Source organism: Pseudorasbora parva, chromosome 12 (assembly GCF_024679245.1).
Source record: "Pseudorasbora parva isolate DD20220531a chromosome 12, ASM2467924v1, whole genome shotgun sequence".
Classification (NCBI taxonomy): domain Eukaryota; kingdom Metazoa; phylum Chordata; class Actinopteri; order Cypriniformes; family Gobionidae; genus Pseudorasbora; species Pseudorasbora parva.
This window is the reverse complement of record NC_090183.1, coordinates 19,468,702-19,488,813: the sequence shown is the minus strand read 5'-3', so window position 1 is coordinate 19,488,813 and position 20,112 is coordinate 19,468,702. Positions and strand designations below refer to the sequence as shown.

The following is a 20,112-nucleotide window of genomic DNA, read 5'->3' as shown; positions in this document are numbered from 1 at the left end:
TTGTCCAAACCATAGCCGTTTTACCCAGATTCTGTTTTTGTTCTCTAGGTGACCAGAATGCAATAAATGACCTCATGCAGATGAGACTGAGTGCAGGAGGAGGGGGTGGCATGATGGCTGAAAAATTGGAGGTCAGTGTTCTTGTCTTCACAGCCATGTTCTTGCTTTTTAGTCTGCTATTCTAGCTCTTACAATATATTGATCTGTTTGTTTATCTAGCATACTATATAAATATTTTCTGGGGGAAAATGGCATGCCAAACCTATGTTTTTCTTTTCACAATCACAATTTTGTTTTTTTTTCCTGTGTTTTAGAAAACTAGTTAATAGATTCTGCAAAGGATTGACCATCTCAAATTGTTCTCTCTTCCTTTCTCTCAGGCGCTGATTACTCAGACAAGAGCTAAGCAGGCAGCTGTGATGAGCGAGGTTGAGTGGAGAGGTCGTACAGTTCCTGTCAAAATTGACAAGGCTAGAATCTTCCTGCTGGGTCTGGCAGACAATGAAGCTGCTATTACACAGGTATATAAGGTCATTCTCTCACAATTCATTGTGTATATGCATGCACTATGACTATAATAGAAGTGACAATAGCCCTTGCTTGTTAAAAACGTGGTACTCAGCTGAGATTTATTGACTGTTTAGTCTTGTATTAGTTGATACACTGTAAAACTTAAAACTAACAGCCATAAGTGGCGGGCAGGATCCAAGCCGATTGGAAATGAGAAGTAATGGATACTGCTACTGTCCAATTTCTGAATGAATGATCTAAAAAATTCTACGGCTTTCACTAACCAATATTTTTGTAATTAAAAATGTAGTTAATTTATTTTGACGATTAATTGAGTAATCTCTATGGTCATAAAAATAGGCCTAAGCAACGACCCACGTATTTAAAATGTCTTCAAATAATAACAATGAGGCAATAACAATGGGTTCAAATGGATTATCAAAAGCAAGTAATTATATGGTTTTAAAGAACAACACTGTTGAAATACATAATACAAACAATCACATTATTTACATTATATATTATATCACTTTGGGTGCTCGAGCCCCTGTCTTTTTTCAAAATAGTTTATCATGTATAATACACTAACCAATCGTGATCTGGCAAAACAAGTTCAAATTCCATTGGGCAATGTGAAGTGGAGCTGTAATTTTCTGTTCTAATTTATAAATCCGTTGAAAATGTAATGGATAGACAAACTAACATTTGTGGAACAATTTCTAGCGGTTTGTATCGTTTTATAAATCAAATCAGCATCACTGACAAAATGGATGTTAACTCCAATTACCTTGGAGTTGTGATTGATGACCAGTTAAACTTCACTGACCACATTACTGCAGCAGCCCGGTCCTGCAGATTTGCTTTATACAACATTAGAAAGATTAGACCCTTCCTATCAGAACATGCTGCACAACTCCTGGTTCAAGCTCTTGTTCTCTCCAGACTGGACTATTGTAATGCTCTTCTGGCTGGGCTTCCAGCATGCACTATCAAACCCTTGCAGCTGATCCAGAATGCAGCAGCGAGAGTGGTCTTTAATGAGCCGAAGAGAGCTCATGTTACGCCTCTCTTCATCAGATTGCACTGGTTGGCAATGGCTGCTCGCATCAAATTCAAGGCACTAGTTCTCGCCTACAAAACAACCACTGGCTCTGCACCAATATACCTAAACTCGCTTGTTCAGACTTACACCCTCCAGAAGCTTGCGTTCTGCGAGTGAGCGACGCCTCGTGGTTCCATTCAAAAGAGGCATGAAATCACTCTCACGGACATTTTCCTGGACCGTTCCCACCTGGTGGAATGACCTGCCGATCTCAATTTGTGCTGCTGAGTCTGTAGCCATTTTTAAAAAAACATCTTAAGACACATCTTTTCCAATTGCACCTGACCAACAAAGACTAGCACTTAACTATCCATTAAATTTTGTTTGTTTGTCCAAAAAAAAGTGTACTGTGCTAATTAACTGAGACTTCTTACAGCTCTTACAGGTTGTTGGCCTTGTTTGTTTCGTTGCTTCTATTGCTCTCCCCTTTTTTGTAAGTCGCTTTGGATAAAAGCGTCTGCTAAATGATTAAATGTAAACTAGGGCTTTGAATCTTTTTGTGTAGGCAGCGAATCGATTTGATTCACAATTCATAGGTTTTCGATTCAAGAACGATTTTTGCCAATTCAGAACAATTCGATTCGAGATGATTCACATTAAAATTCAATACAATTCAATTATGCATTTTCTTATACATTCATAGGATTATTAAAATGCTTCCCCTAATGTGTCTTATTCAGGGCGTGAATTACAAAGCGGCTTTCAGAGGTCAGAGAGTGGGCAATAAACCCAGTAACACTTTACAATAAAGTTCAGTAGTTAACATGAACTAATAATGAACTGCACTTGTAAAGCATTTATTTATCTTTGTTAATATAATTTTTACCATTTACTAACTATTAATATCTTGTTTACATTAGTTAATGCACATATGAACTAACATGAACAAACCATGAACAGTTTTATTAACTAATGTTAACAAAGAGGAACTAATGCTGAACAGAGGTGTTGTTCATGGTTAGTTTCTTAACTAAAAATTAACTAATGGCACGTAAAGCGTTAGCAAAAAAAAAGAAGAAAAAAAGTTACACTTTAAAATAAGGTTTCATAAGGGTTGGTTCACCCCAAAATGAAAATTATTTTATTAATTACTCACCCTCATGTTGTTGGACACCCGTAAGACCTTCATTCATCTTCGGAACACAAATGAAGATATTTTTGTTGAAAGTTGAGGATGAGAGAGGCTTCAAAAAGGCCTCCATTGGCATTCTGTATATTTCCACTGACCCACTCACAAGACCCATAAAAGGCACTAAAGTGGTCTTTTACAAGGTCCATCTAACTACAGTGGCTGTAGTTCTCGCGCATGAGTCAAGTTCCAGTCAATAACTAAGTGGATAGTCGTTATTTAGATTTTTGTGCGCACAATAACTGTTTTCATTGTTTTGTAAAATTATTGTACAGTAACTGTAGTGAGATGGACTTTGTAACAATGTCATTAGTGCCTTTTATGGGTCTTGTGAGTGGGTCAGTGGAAATGTACTGAATGCCAATGGAGGCCTTTCTGAAGCCTTTCTCAGCCATCAGCTTTCAACAAAAATATCTTCATTTGTGTTCTGAAGATGACCGAAGGTGTTACAGATGTCCAACGACATGAGGGTGAGTAATTAATTAATTAATTCATTGAGTAATTAATGAAATAATTTTTGGGTGAACTAACCCTTTAATGTATTAAACTAGGATGAACTAACCATCAGCAGTACATTTACTATATTATTTGTTAATCTTAGTTAATAAAAATCCAGCTGTTCATGGTTTGTTCGCGTTAGTTCACAGTGCATTAACTAATGTTAACAAGATTTTAATAAATATTGAAATTAACATTAACAAAGATAAATAAATGTTTCATAAGTGCAGTTCATTAGTAGTTTGTTAACTTATGAACCTTACTGTAAAGAGCTGACCAAAGAAAAACTTTTGTCCATTGTTAATGTAAGTTCATATTATTTTGTTTTATTATTATAACACACTTTACTTTAATAGCCTTTATAAGAAATTTACATAAGCCAAAACTAAATAAGGCTTTAAAGTATTGCTAGTTAAAGGTGCACTATGGAGCTTTCCGTCCACTAGAGGGCGCCTATTCAAAACAAATCGTAGTTTGATGACGCAACGTGTGAGCGCAGCATCTTGGGAGATGTGGTCTTCTCATCACAGCCGGTGGAAAATAGGACTCGGGCAGAAATCACGTTCATGCATGCGGTTATTAACGTTACTGTAGTCTAAAGCAGAGCAGGACCGAGTGTTATGGACCTGAGCACAGCTGCTGGAGCGATTGTTAAACAAATACCCGCCTCGCAAATACCGGGACTTTTATTATGAAGGGACGGGAGACATTCGCCGGGCGCCTGCACAGATCCGCTCTTCCGGTTATGATTTTGAGGTAATGTAGCTCTGTTTATCATATTAGATACATTTAAGTGTGTTCAAAACGATGTTATGACTTTACTCCGTGTGTTCACTTGTTCACACTGCTAAGAGTAAAGCGCTCCTGTCAAATAAAAGCCGAAACCGAGGGTAACGCAGATATGACGCAATTGACAGGCGACTCCCTCAAATGCAATGCTGAAACGTCCCTGTCCTTAGTTAAAATAGTAATTTTCTCACAATTTACAAATAGTTGGAAACTTCTGGGATATTGTAGGTACTCAACTGAACAAAATATATAACACCGGCCTAGTGGTTTTTGGATATTTTACTGCAAAAATACTACATAGTTCACCTTTAATGCTAACTATTGTGTGTGATCGTAATGGCTACACAACTTTATTAAAGTGTTCTAGGCATTAAACATGCAATGCTTCCATGAATAGAAAATATCAGGCACTTTTCCAGCTAATCCTAACTTTTCCTCATGGAAAAGAAAAGCCTTCTTTGTTCTCTTTATACAGAGCATTTTCCTTATGATGATTCTGAAGTAAACGCGCCGGTGTCTGCTGTTGATATAGTATCGGACACAACTTTAATGCGCCTCAGGTTGAAAGATAAACCCCACGCTCTTATTTCAGTGTTGGTAATAGTTACTTTAGCAGTTTGCTTCGTATATACAGTTAAACGATATTGACTTACATTTAATGCATCATTCATCAGAGCTCAGTGTATGCATTTTAGACACTCACAAATGTTTGCTCCGTCCATGCAATAAATGTGCATCCTTGAGTAAACGGGGTTGTATTTCAAATGCTCAGGTATGACCCATTTCCCTAAAACTTTTTTTTATTTATTTTTAATTTTATTTTCACAGTATTTTATATAAATGAGCTACGGACGGAGCGCAAGCGCATTTCAGTGAAGACGGAAAAGAGCGCGTGCGTGTCTGTGAAGATCAGCTGTGACTGTGAGAGGGTGGATGACGCAGCTGTCGCAGCACAACGTCTCTATTAATTCACGCATGTCGTAGATATGATCAAATGTTTATTTTAAAGCACTGAATCATTATTAAATCGCGATTCATCTGATTGTCAGTATTTTACATCGAGAATCGGACGAAATTAACGATTCACAATTCAAAATACATGTTTCAAGATCGATGCATATGCATTGTCAAGATTTGTAATTGATGCATCGAGAAAACGAGTGAATCGTTACACCCCTAATGTTAACTGATGACAGTCTCTATGCTCAAGCCTGCATTTATTTGATCAAAAACAGCAATATTGTGAAATATTATTAAAGTAATGGTTTTCTATTTTAAAATGTAATTTATTCCTGTGATAAGTTGAATTTTTATTATCATTACGCCAGTCTTCAGTGTCACATGATCCTTCAGAAATTATTATATGATGAGCATAAGAAACTTCTTAAGAAGAGCATAAGAAACAAAAACATAAAATAGTTTATACACACACTACATTTGAGCCCCTGCAACCTTAAAACTATTCAAGAGAGAATAAATCAAATCTTCACTGGTGCGTGCGCTGTCTGTAATCAAATATCCCAAATGCACACAGAATGACACCTCAGACGGCACTGCTTCTTGATTTCTTTCACCCTTGAACAGAACAGAAAAAACAAAAAACCCTGTTTTGTCAAGTATCATTGTAAACATGGTCTTAAATTAGTACAAAAGTGTTAAATGAATGCAGAGTTGTGAGAAATTGGGATGCGTGTAAGAGCCGGGTCATGTGCATCAGATCTTAGTTACAGCAACCTATTTACCCTCTGAACCCGAAGAACACGTTTTGACTTCATGACGTCATCAATGTAAAACATACATTTTTAATTTTTGTCAGTCATTTTTGGCCTCACAGACATGAAAGATGTCTTTAAAAGTGTCTTGGTTTTTATTTGGAGTGTACACAAATAAAAGTAATGTGCTTTTCGCTAAAAGAAAACAAACAGGACTTCTGCCTGGGTAGTCCAACATGAAGTGTCACCTTGAGTGAAATAACACCTGCTTGCCACACAGACACGACAGATATCTCTTTAGAATGCCTGGAATATCTAGTTTCAAATGAAGAAATTTATATAAAAAACTAATATTGTTTATGTAATCCATATGAAAACAATGAGGGGTACAGTTCAAGTAGAGCCTCATTATCTTTAATGTGACCACACCCACAAGATTCACATGTAAATTGTCCACGTGACGGAATGTGAACCTGTAAATGCCCCCATCACCTCAAAGCAAAAAATCAGCTTGCTTTTCATTGAGTTCAGAATTCAGTTGAGAGTTTAACTTGTATTTACCTCAGAAGAAGAATGTGATTTTAAGATGAAAATTTCAAGGTAAAACATGTCTTCTCACTTATATTAGCATGATTGATGTATGAACTTCACATTGTAGGCTACTAGTTGAACTATTGCTAAATTAAAATGTGTAAAAATCAACAGAAACATGCTGAAAATGAAATGGACAGGTAGGCAACCTTTAAATGCTAAATAAGATAATATTAAATAAAAGCATGATATAAAAGTAGGGTTGCCAACTGTCCCGTATATTGGGCCTAAATTTACCAATTGACCTCCCATGTCCCGCTTATTGTCTTCTACACTGATGTAACCACTGACAAAGGGGTCATTCACATATGTTGCGTCTTTTGTGCGCTCAAGTTCATTATTTTATAAATAGACAGCAATGGCTTTGTGATGCTCATGTGGTGTGGCGTGTTTGTTTTTCCCAGTACAGTACAGTACAGTACTGTAAATAAGCTGAAGTCCCAAAAAGTTGGTGTTTTCCTTTAAGGCACGAAACGATCGGTTTCATTATAAAGAAAACACACACACACACACACACACAACAATTCTACTATAGATAGTGGATAATTCAGCAGCAAAAGTTACAAAATCATGAGTGCACAATATTTGTATAAAATCTAAACATTTAGTGGGGGAAAAATAAAGGAAACTAAAAATAAATAAGTGTAGCTGTAAATCGTAAATGTAAATTGTTTTAATGTTTCTCATGGATTCCAAAACGCGCAGTGATGCTGTTCTCACTTTGATCATGAAAAATTAAATTGTGCAGTGCCAATCTGTCATGTAGACATAGAATTATAATAAGAACACGATTAAAGTGTTGTAAATTATCTGTGGTTTCGTTGCCCGTGTATTAGCGTTGAAGAGTGCATTCACAATGAGTTTCGTTTTCAAGCCTGTTGGCCAAGTTCACATGCGCATTTGCGTCCTTTTGGGCAGATGTAAATTGTAATAGGCATATATCTGATTAATGTCATATAGGATGCGTTTGACTGAGTTTATTAATTCTCTAGCAAAGTTCTGCGGGGTGGTGTATTCACAGTTGCAGCTTAAATACAATGCCCGATATCATTGACTGGGTTAGTTGAGACGGTTAGGCCTATTTAGTTTCTTTTTCATTAAGACATTTATGCATCATAATGTAAGTTATTTTTTTATAGTCATATGTTCATATTTGCATAGACATCTTATGTTTTTGTCGCATACATTTTCATAACAGTCTTAAAATAGTTTCATATCTCCATGACGGAGACTTAAGTTCTCTTAAGGCATACACAGAATATATTAGCTTGGATACTCTTCACGATGGACATGTTGACATACTTTTTATGTGAGTTTGTCAGTTCAAGCGCAAGACTTGAAAGAGAACTCAATATTTGCGTGCTTTCGAATGAGCGCACAGAGGCAGATCTTCTCACAGCGCACGAGTTCTCATTAGCGTCTTCTGGCACTACACATCACCCGTATTCATATTCAAAGATACAGCAGCACTTAAATGCTTTGAACAAATTTTCTTTTTCAAAGTTTTTTAAAAATCTTTTTTGTAATGTATCACTGAGGAGCCAGCACGTAAATCCATCGACAGAAACGTACATAAAGCATTATTTTCAAATTACAACCCATACTAAAGATGTCATCAGATGTGAGATGAACCGCGGTGCAAGTGCGTGCCGGCACCTTTGACACGACACCCCTGCTCATGTCAGACGGCACCCTGGTTGGGAAACACTTTACTAAGAAATTACATTTATTTTAAAGGGGGGGTGAAATGCTGTTTCATGCATACTGAGCTTTTTACACTGTTAAAGACTTGGATTCCCATCCTAAACATAGACAAAGTTTCAAAAACTAATGTTGGACGTTTGATGGAGTATTTCTGTGTCAAAAATACTCCTTCCGGTTTCTCACAAGTTTCGGCGAGTTTTTTTCGAGTATGGGTCTACTTGACGTTAATAAGAGCGGAAGGTCCTTGTATGGGCTGTACGGGCTCTTCTCCCGGTAGGGTGCGCGCGCGCGCGTGACTAGAGCACGCTGTAAACAGTCTCTCAGGTGCAGATCCAGTCGTCCGTGAACACTTATGTGGCGCCGCGCTTCTCTTTATTCCTATGGGTGACGTCGAGCGACTTCAACGCTTCAGCACAGCATTCCGGGAAGGCAGCGCTGCATTTGAACCGATTTGAACGCAGAAATGACGGGAAGCTTCAAAACATCGTTTCAGTTGCGTCTCAAAATGGATTTACACACCACTGCTGTCAGGACTTTACCAAATCATACCAAAGAAGTGTGTTTTTGACGGAGCAGTCCCAGCGCTAAACCTTCGGTCCTGCTTTGGAAGCAGCCGGTGAGTTAACTTAAACTGTCTCAAATGTCTCTGCTTTTGGCTACGGACGCATGAGTAAACATCAGTAAACGACACGATCGCGTGCTTCGTCATTCAAATGCGCTAACTGTTAACGGTTACTCCATTGTTGTTCTCTGTATAACGTTACAGTATTCTGACGTGCAAAACCGTTTTGCTTGCTACTTCTAAGGTCTAGTTGCATACAATAGTCCATAAACCGAATCATGTCCTCATAACTTACACTGCGAGTAAACACACACAAATGTGGAGAGGCCATTAAATACAGTAACTTACACACCACAGAGACGGACGTCCTGATGTTGCCGTTTCTCCTGTTCAATTTATTTCTCCCTCAGATTTGATTGCGGATCATTATCTGTATTAGCTGAGATAGATGGGTTTCTCCGGTTTCTCCACGCTTGAGGACGTCACCGCTTTGCGCGCTTGTCATTCTTTAGCTCCGCCCACACGATACGCCTCCAGGCGCTCGGTTTCTTCCGGAAAGACTCGGTACAGCCTATATTTCTTTTATAAATATGATCAAACTAAAGACTTTTCGGAGATATGAAGGATGCAATACTACTCTTTAGGTACTCAAGATTGACATGAGATTGACTGAAACTGAGTGTTTCACCCCCCCTTTAAATGTATAGCGCATCTTTTTAATGAGGCCGCAACATATAGATAGGGCAGAACAAGAAAGGCTGTTAATAATCTTTCATAGTGCAAAAGTATTATAATAGAGAGCATCACAAAGCGCATATGCGCATCCCGTACGCAGGATGATGTGCTTGAAGCGTGCTTGGAGGCACAGCGTTCAGGGCTCTGTCCGAATTGAGAAGTTCAACACACAAAGGGAAGATATATTGACACGTATTGTATCTGAAATATTTTATTGAGTTGTTTCTTTTAACAGTTTAACAATTCAGTTACTGTGTGAAGAACAATACTATCTCTTGTCCAGTCTTGTGATCTAACAGACACCCGGTAACACAAGTAACACAATTTGCAGCAATAAGCCACAGCAGATAATAGTCATGTTATGAGAAACCTTTAGACTGTTATTACAGGGTGTCCGCGGGGTTTTAAAAAGTATTAAAAAGTGATAAATCAAAATTGTCAAATTTAAGGCCATTAAAAGTGTTAAATGTGGTCTCAGAGGTATTATTTTTTTCAAATTAGGTATTATTTTTTCAGACTATCAGGTGTCCTATTCTGATTGAAATTCTATCTGCGTTCGCGTTAGTTCGTTTAAATATGGGCTTTAGCAGATCTGGGCACATAATCAAAGATCTTTCGTCTCCGTCTCAACGTATGTTTGATGCTGACGTCATATTCAGTGGTCGTTCGGCATCATCTCAGAACACTGCGCGCTCAACAGAAGTGGCTGGCTTACGGTTTATTTTAGACTTGCTTCAAGGCATATCTTCAACGACTATCCTCATAAGAGCAATCTTAAATGATTTATATAAAGTCTAAAATGAACCAAAAGAGTTGTGAGAGAATGAGGCGCGATCCATAGACGGTAGACATAGACAGTGAGATCCGCGTGTCTGTCTGCTCTTAAAGGGACAGCAGCCGATAAAGCTTCCTGTCAGTAAAGTTAAAGAACAAAGGGAACAGAGAAAAGTACTCGCTGCTCTTGACTAAATAACTTTTGTAGCTTTAATAAGGATTAACTATTTCATTTATAGTTTATGCAGTGCAGATGGCATATAACTTTATAAAATGTCTGTATATTTTCTAACTGTTAAAACAGGAAGGGCAGGAGTAAACATATTATGGGTTTATGTTAGCATTGTTTTAAGTTAACTTAAATTAAAAACTGTTAAAAAATGTAATGAATGTATAAAAAAAATCAGTAGCTGTATTAATATCAGTAATACTGACCTTCATTCATAAAAAGATGCCATTTAAACAAGTATTTAAAATATACTGTCTTTATGTTGTTTCTACTTTAATTTGATTAACTGTGAAATTATTATATTAAAAAATATATTAAAAACGTACAAAAACATTTTTTTATTGTGATTAATCACAGAAAAAATGTGTGATTAATCTAGTTAAAGTTTTTAATCGATTGACAGCACTAGTTTTTAGTATTTTGTTAAATTAAACAACTTATCACAGTTATAGAAATGTAATATTTGGCTCAGGTTTTGTTGTTGGAAAAAAAAAACACTAAATAATTGAATTGCTGAATTACCAATTATTAATTGAAATCAGATGTGTGTGCAGTAATGCTTCTCCTTAACCAACCTTTGTGAATGTTGAGATATATGTGAATGTCTGAATGATAACTTAATACAGATTTCCTCCTGGTGTCGATTCTAAATCTATTCTTTTTTGTGTTATATATGTCAAAATCTGTGTAAATAATAGGTCGCTGATTAACACTTGCAATTCAGTGTCGTGATGGTTTTAAAAAATATTCTGAAGGTAGTAAAAAAGGTATTAAAAAGTAGTAAATTTAACTTAAGGATTGCTGTATATACCCTGTATTAACAGATCAAGCATAATATCAGGAATAATATTATACGCGCACAGTATCGAATTTTGATCGGCCCTGTCTGACCGATACCCAATCTGGCAAATAATGGCGGATCGGAGCCAATACCGATATACTAAGTATCGGAACGGTGCATCCCTAATTTTTACCTCTAATACACCATGTCCAACAGCCTTCAGCACACAATGACTTCCTTGCGGTAAGTGAGGTCCATGTACACGATATGGCGTAATTTACGCATGCGCCGGAAGTGATCTCTCGCACACATCTCTACACCATTGTGTACATTGACATCACTTGCAGAAGTGATCACGCACTGAGGGCTCTTGGACAGTGGTGTATTAGAGGTAAAACATTATATTGGCACAAACCGATTATTTCGTTTAAGACATCAATGTGCTCTCACAAGCTGCACGATTTTTATCAATATGAATTTGTATGTACTTATTTTTTTAACTCTTAGTTGTCATAATCATATGCAGGAATGTACAGAGAGTTTTTAATAGCATTTTAATTAATGCGTGATCATGTACTGTAGGGGAGCCAAAGAATGACAGAAAAAACCAAAACAATGGTTTGTTAATTGCATATTTTTTGTTGTTGCATTAAACTGAAAAAAATTAAGCACATTATTTTTAATTAAACCCTATTTTTGACAGCACAAATAATTACACTTTAACATGGACACCTTTGAATAGTTTAACCATTTTTTTATTGAATGTGCAGTTCTGTGCTCTCCTCGTGGAGATGCTCTTTCTCCATCTTGTTTGAACTTTTTAAAGACACAGATGTATGTGTCTTTAAAAAATTCTTATCTTAGGAAATGGTTATCGTTATTGGTATCTTCCCCACCCAGGCACACCTCACTGAGGTGTGAGTTTGAGTATGCTCACATCTGTGGTATGTTGTTGCATCCTAACCAGACTGCATTCTGTACAGAATAACCATTCTCAGGGACTGCTCTACTACAAATTTTTTTTTTTTTTTTTTTTGCCTTACACAGTCTCACTTTCACCGGAATTCTGGTTCACCCAGTTGCAGTTAGTCATGCAAGGTGTTGGTTAGGTGTGACCACAGTCTCGCTGTGGGCGTGTGCTTATGTTTGTTTCTCATGGTGTTCTAAATTTTTTTGTTGCACTACCATTTAAATTAACATAACATTTTCCATTTAGATTTTCTTTCTATGCTGTTTTCCTATCCTATGGTTATTCTGATGGCTTTCATAATTATACTTTTTTTTACCACCATTTTTTTCTCTTTATTTAATGAATGAAAAGTAATGACAAAAGCATGCCCTTATGCCTATTTGATTTGGTGAATACATTTCCCAAGTCTCTGCTACAACAGGAATGCTCCAGAAACTGTTACTTACTTTGCATTGATGCTTGTCTTTCATCCTCAACAGTTTTTGCCCTCTTTGACTGTGGAGGTTTACAATTGTATCTAGTTACTCATACAATAGTTATCCTGCTGTTTGTTTGGTTGTGATGTACAATTAAGTATATTATCCTTCTGTTGCCACTACTATGGTAGTTGACACTGTTAGTCTATTTTCAATAAGTGCACCCCCCCCCCCCCCCCCCGAAATAATCTGAGGTTACAATCTTGATCGTAGTAGTGAAACAATTAGAAAGTTACTATCACCATATTTTTATTTTGATCACAACTACCCAAAATTTATCTCTAAGCAATCCAGATTCCTAGATATGAGGCTACCATCACACCTGTATTATAAATGGTACAGTGTGTGTGTGTGTCTATCATCAGCTACTTTCAATGCTGCTGAAGGTAATTTAAATGGCCATTTACAACCCAGGAACAATAAGCAGATATGGTCCAGCTTTATATTAGGTGGACTTAACTACTATAGTGCATCCGGAAAGTGTTCAAGCGCTACACTTTTTCCACATTTTGTGTTACAGCCTTTCTCTAAAATTGATTAAATTCATTTTTTTCCCCTCAACTCTACAAACAACACCCCATAATAACCTAGAAGAAGTTTGTTTGGAATCTTTGCACATTTATTAAAGATTTAAAAAAAGCACATGTACATAAGTATTCACAACCTTTACTATGACACTCAAAATTGAGTTCAGGTGCATCCTTTTTCCACTGATCATCCTTGATATTACTACTTGATTTGAGTCCACCTGTGGTAAATTCATTTGATTGGACATGATTTGGAAAGGCCCACACCTGTATATAAGGTCAAAGCGATGAAGGAGGTTCTGTAGACCTCCTAGACAAGATTGAATGGAGGCATGGATTTGGGGAAGGGTACAAAAAAGATTTCTGCAGCATTGAAGGTCCCAGTGAGCACAGTGGCCTCCATCTGTAAATGGAAGAAGTTTGGATCCACCAGGACTCTTCCTAGAGCTGAGCAAGCAGGGGAGAAGGGCCTTAGTCAGGAAGGTGTCCAAGAACTCAATGGTCAATCTGAACTCCAGCGTATCTCTGTGGAGAGAGAAGAACCTTCCACAAGAATAACGATCTCTGCAGCACTCCACCAATCAGGTCTGTATGGTAGAGTGGCCAGATAGTACATGACAGCCAGTAAAAAAAAAAATATATATATATACACTTGAAAAGATTTCAAACAAACTTCTTTTACATTGTCATTGTGGGTATTGTTTGTTGAATTGAAGGAAAAATATGAATTGAATCAATTTTGGAATAAGGCTGTAACATAAAATGTGGAAAAAGTAAAGTGCTGTGAATACTTTTCAGATTCACTGTATAAACTTAAAAAAAATAAGTACAGTGTATTTGTGTAGATATTTTATTGCAAAAAAAAAAAAAAATTGCTGATATTGAGGTGGTATATGGGTAAAGTTAGGGATAGGTGTGGTGATATGGGTAAGTTTAAGGGCAGGGTTAGGTGTAAGGGAAGGGTCGAACCAGATCATCTTCAGACCATGCCAACAAAAAGTTATTAAAGTCAAGTTGATTAGTCGAATCGTTTTTGATAAATGCGCAAACAAATTTTACATAGCAGTTGCAAAAATACTCTTAAGGCTGTATTTCTGCAATGCTTTATCGTATTCAACCCAAACTTGGTACATGTCATCACGAGCATGACTTGAAGTGATCTGCAGCATTTTGGTGCAGTGCCACCTACTGGTCCGGAGATACAAAAAATGGCTATTTTGGCTTATAACTTCTGATGGGTTTTTCCAAAAATCATAAAAGTGGTCTTGTTAGAATCGGGACATCATGCCGAGTCGATAAATATCCAATTATCCCGTATCACCCATTTTGGGCGTCGGCCATTTTGAATTTTGTCTAAAAATGCTGTATTTTACGAATGCATTAGCATATCGTTACGCAACTTATGTGTCTTCTGCACCATGCCCTGAAGGTGCTCAAAAAGTTTTGGGGCAGTGCCACCTTGTGGTCAAAATGTATAACAAAATTTACACAAAGGCTAATAACTTTTGAATAAATTAACCTATTATTCCTTGGCTATTATTTCCTATATATTCCTTGGCTACTGCTGAGAACATAGATATCAATTTTGCCATATTTGGTAAAACGTCCTCTCCTCCATCTTGTTATTAGTTAAAAACCTACTTTTTCAAACTCCTCCTAGGCCGTTTGTCCGATTTTCACCAAAATTGACTCATATCATCTTCAGCCCATCCCGACACAATGTTGTTGATTTTACATCAATAGATTAAATAGTTTTTGTTTAACACAGCGACGAAGCTGAGGCATGATGCCAAAATGACTCTTAAGGTTGTATCTCTGCAATGTTTTGACATATTGACAGCAAAATGTGCATGTCATTATCTCACCCTGACCACACCACATTCATTTGGTCACAGCGCCACCTATAGGTAAAAAGTGATACATTATTAATTTTTTACTTTATGTATAATTGTATATCTTTTTTGCCTCAGCTTATGTTAATAGGTCTTTAATGGTTCATTTTTGCAGCTGGTCACTCCCAGCCATGCTGGCATGTCTCATTTTCTTCTTTGCGCTGAGGTACGATGCCAAAATGACTCTTAAGGTTGTATCTCTGGAATGTTTTGATATATTGACACCAAACTGTGCATTTTTGCAGCTGGTCACTTCCAGCCATGCTGGCATGTCTCATTTTCTTCTTTGCGCTTGGCCCCGGAATTGCTGCTTGCAGCTATATTTATAAATGTAACTACAGAAAGGAATACAGATGTAATTAAGCACAGGTAATTTTTAAAATGTAAGTACAGTGTATAAACTTACACAATAAGCATGACATCAAATTAAAGTACTTTAACCTGTTAAGCTGACTTCCAAATTTTGAAAAAATCCTAAGAAATGCATACTCAGACTAAAACAAATACAGTTTGTGAATCCTTTGCACTAAAAGCATAATTATGGTCTCATTTGAAAGCAGACATTTGGCAGTTTACTGTAAAGTCAAAATGATAATATTTTTAATAATCAAAAAAGCTATAATAAGCTTCAAAGTTTTGTAAAGTTATTAGAAATTTATTTGTATGAAATATCTTTATGAAAATAAAATTGAAGTGGGCCTTGGAGAAATCTAGAAATGCACTACAGCTAAAGCCACAAGTCTGACCATGTTATATTTCAGATCTGAAGATGATCAGTCTAAAACTCTGAATTTTATTAAACGTTTTACAAGATCGTTTCATGTGATTTTATTTTGAGATATCTCTAAAATATCAACTGATGTTTATTGCCACATCTTCTCAGCTTTCATTCGCTATATTGCCTCTATTGTTTAGAGGTGCAAACTGCCCCATTCAGTTTGTCTCCCCGGCACACATTCACACTTCTGCGGACTGGTTATGGCTCCAATTATTCTTTTGTCTGCATTATAATTACTAACGATTCTCTATTCAAACCTCATTTCTAAATCAAACCTCTCACTTTACCCTCACTGAGACTCTATCGAATGCATTTCGTCCAAATAAGCATTTCAGTAGTTTTACATTTAGAAAATGTTCATAAAAATTAAGTATTTACTCAATGGCAGGTGCATCTAGGGCAAGCTAGCATGTTAGCTTAGCACACAAGCAAAACAACAATTTACACGATTAAAATCATGATTTATTCAAAACTTGCTTCATATCACTTTATAATTTATAAGTAGAGTGTTTTATATAACAATTTGTGATATCATATAGCTTCGGGTCAAAAAATCTGACAGAAAATATACAATGCTAAAAGCTATGTGGATTAGCATTGCATTATAAATATCATCTATTATGAAACCACCCAACATGGCATAAAGAACACAGACCAACCATATATTGCCGCGATTGTGTGTTTATGGTCTTAAAACGTGTCTATCTGCATAAAATAGCGATCTGACGATCTCAGGAAGCAGTTTTGGTCATGTCAGATACTTCCTGAATGTCACATAATGTGTCTGTTCTTCATGTGTTCCACATGGGGTGAATTTTCAGTAGTACAGCTTTCCAGCGCCCTCCGGCTGCCAGAATGAATTGAAAACACAGCATATCACAGTCTACTGCTCTCATAATCATACATCCGCGGATTTTGGATAAAGATTTAATAAATAATACTTCTCTGTATAGAAATTTGACTCAAACATGTGAGAATCTATCAATATTTCTCCACATCTGCACACTTTAGAAGTAAAAGCCCCGAGGGAAGTTGTTTTGTCGAGTGTCTTCATGACGACCACAGAGGAGTTTTTTATGAATGGGAGCAAATGCATATTACAATCAAAAGGTAGTGACGCCCAAGATCATATTCATAACTCCTGGCACATATTAACACATTACGGTCATTATAAGACTTTGAGAATAAAACAGAGGTAAAAAAATTAAACTTTAGTCTTAGATCTTTTTAATGATGTATAGTTTGTCAAGGTAATTACTTACACCTGATAGTAATTTTGAGCTAATTTAAGCAAAGAGAGCTTCAGCACGTCCTCGTCCTCGTGACGGTTATCAGGTTAAGTACTTTCTTACCACTCCAAAAACGACTAGCCAAACCAATTGATTTCAAATGTTATTTAGGACCAAGTGAACAGTCAGTAATAAGAACAAACAGACAAATTACAAGTATATAATACAATAGACCAAAGTTACAAATAAATGTGCAACAGTAGTATTCAAATACAGATATGGAATAATCAATTGTGAAAGCACTACATAACCTTCACTGTATAAAGTAAAACTAGATTTGTCTTTATTACAGCTGCACTGTGTAACTCTTTTAGTTTATTCTTAGCTAAAAACACTTAGTTCTTTCAAAAATATATGTGCTCATTAATGTATATTTACTTCTTTCAAGAAATGAAGTACTCTTGTAAGTTTATAATATGCCATTGAAAATACATACGGGTGAGGGGTTCGAATGCCGGTCACCATGTTGCCCCTCCATCTTGAAAGTACATTAGCCAAAGAGGGACATACCCGTAAATTCAAGCTTCGCCTTTCGCGTTTTTACACTCGATGGCACTCATCATTCTAGCCTGTCATACTCTTACGCTTTTTCTGCCATAAATACTACTTTCTACGGCAGACAATGCTGTTCATGTGAGCACCACAGCTGCACTGCATTTACACTGACTAACATAGGCTATAAAGCCATAGAATTATAAGTCAGATTCTGAAGAGCAGTTTTGAAGCGTAAAGTAGGGTTGAGCTGGCCGTTGACATCTTGGCAGTGTCACCGCGCGTCACTCCCGGGTAACAGAAATTGGGCAAAGAGGTGGGATGTGGGTGGAGCTAAGGTGATGCAATGATTAAGAGACCGCAGTAAAACGGCTATCCCACTGTCACTCAAAGTGGCCAAGCCCTTTTTTGCAGAACTTTAAGGCTTTATATAAGAGCCCTGCATTTATGCCCGAACCCCACGGGCCCAAGGCCGGATTTACCACCGGGCCGATTGGGCCGGTGCCCGGGGGCCTCCGACCTCTAGGGGGCCTCCAAGACCCCACAAACTGTGGCCTCATCCTTTTTTTAAATTTATTTTTTAAATGTATTTATTTTTATTATTGTATTAAATTCATTAATGTGTGTTAACAATTTTTGGCTGTCTGATGATGACAATGATGAGTCATCAGCATATGCGGATAGGCTACTGTTGATAGCGGCAAGGCAGGTGGTAGAAGATAGTGTGAAAAAAGACATAAAAAAAACATGGGTAAAAAACAGTAGCAGTGGTGCCACAAAATGGAAACCTAAAAGGGAGAAGGATAGCAGAGAGGATTTAATTAGGAGTAATATTCCAACCATCTTCAATTTTTCAAAAGCCACTTTTTTTTCTGAAAGCGGTAGAGACCCGGCGTTGACGTGTAATTGTTAGGTTAATGTACATTACCAGGTTGACAGCCTCACGAAATGTTGGTCTATCAATAACTTTTTCCCCTTATTAAAAACCTTGATTATTATAGATGCCCGGATCGGCACAAAAGCCTTCCATCTGTGTCCACAGAGTCCGACCCACCTGAATATTTTATTGTTCTGATTTCACCACTTGTCTGTCCTCGTTATGATGTTGCTTTTTAAATCACGTAACGAGGCAGCTACGATGAGGTCACGAGGTCCGGGTTGGCTATATAATAAATGTTGTGAAAAAAAATGCATATTATAGTAGTAACACTACTTTAGTATTGCAATGATACAGCAGAGCAACAAACGCTTCTCATCGGAGCTGCCTCGGTGGTTTGTCACCGCTCATCAAAATATTACCGTACATTTGAGATGACCAATCAAATCAAAGTAGGCAGGCTTTAAATTCACAGAAGATACTTAGCTTGAATTTCAGCTCAATGGGCATAGTGAGTGCACGTGATGGGGCGGCAGTGGCTCAGTGGTTCATGTAGGTTGTCTACAAACCGAAAGAGCTCACTGATTTTAAAACCATGCTTTCGGCCCTGAACTTAACGTTGTTATATTAATGTTGACTTCATTTTTATGACCAGATAGGCCTACAATAAAAAAACCAACAGCTCCCTTTTACTGTTTCTAATAAAATTAAGATTTTTTTAGAAACTGTGCTTCTTAAAAAATATTTTTTTAAAGCTGTTTGAGTCTGGTTAACGAGTTCTGGGGGGCCTCCAAAATTCTGCGCCCAGGGGCCTCTGCTTTCTAAATCCGTGCCTGGCAGGCCCCGGCTTTAATCCGCACCTAGGGCTGGGCTTTGGGTCAATTTTCATGTCATACCTAAAACGTGGGCCTGGCTTTGGGACTGTACAGGGTTAAAGAGTCCAGCAGCAGCGCACATTTCTTCAGCGCAGCTGCTAGAGTTACGGCCTTTTTACAACTGGTTCCTTCATTCGTTTTCTCCAAAACCACAATTTGTACCAGGCTGTAAAAAAAAATTCTGCTGTAAAGTTGGCATTTTGACATGGAGCTTAATGAAATTCTGCCAGTCAATAAATTGCAGTTCAAGTCACTTCCGTATTGGCTTCAAGAGAAACTGGGGCAGAGGTGGAAAGTAACTAAGTACATTTGCTTGAGTTCTGTACTTAAGTACACTTTTTGAGTATCTGTACTTTACTTGAGTATTTTTGAAAACTTCACTACATTTGAATATCATACTTTTTTACTCCACTACATTTCTATCAAAGTCAAAAGTTGTTTTTGTAGCAGCTTTGGAAGTCAGTGGGTGATTTTTCTTCTTTAAAAGGTGTTTTGATTTTTGCAGAAAGCCTTTCAGGGATCACTCTTGTAGGGTCGTGAAGTTCAAGTCCAGCATTTTTTGAACACTGATTTATAGTTTATAGCAAAATGGAAGAAGATGGATGTCAAAATGTTCATAAAGTAATAATAAATAAAATATAGCTGCAAGCAGCCATTATCGGGGCCAAGCGCAAAGAAGAAGACAAGACATGCCAGCATGGCTGGAAGTCTCAAGCCAACTGCAACAATGAGCCATTAAGGACCTATTAAGTTGATTTTAGGCAAAATAGCAGTCAAATTTTAAATACAGTCAATAATAATGGTTTAATGGTTTATCACT

General features: G+C 37.1%; 1 protein-coding gene across 1 annotated transcript in view; it reads left to right on the top strand.

Annotated features, from left to right (window-relative positions):
- srp68 (signal recognition particle 68) overlaps positions 1-20,112 on the top strand; it is a 96,151-nt gene that overhangs the window by 47,168 nt on the left and 28,871 nt on the right. The window contains exons 7-8 of the mRNA XM_067459428.1: positions 49-131; positions 381-521. Coding sequence (XP_067315529.1) covers positions 49-131; positions 381-521 — 224 coding nt within the window. The remainder of the gene's footprint in view (positions 1-48; positions 132-380; positions 522-20,112) is intronic.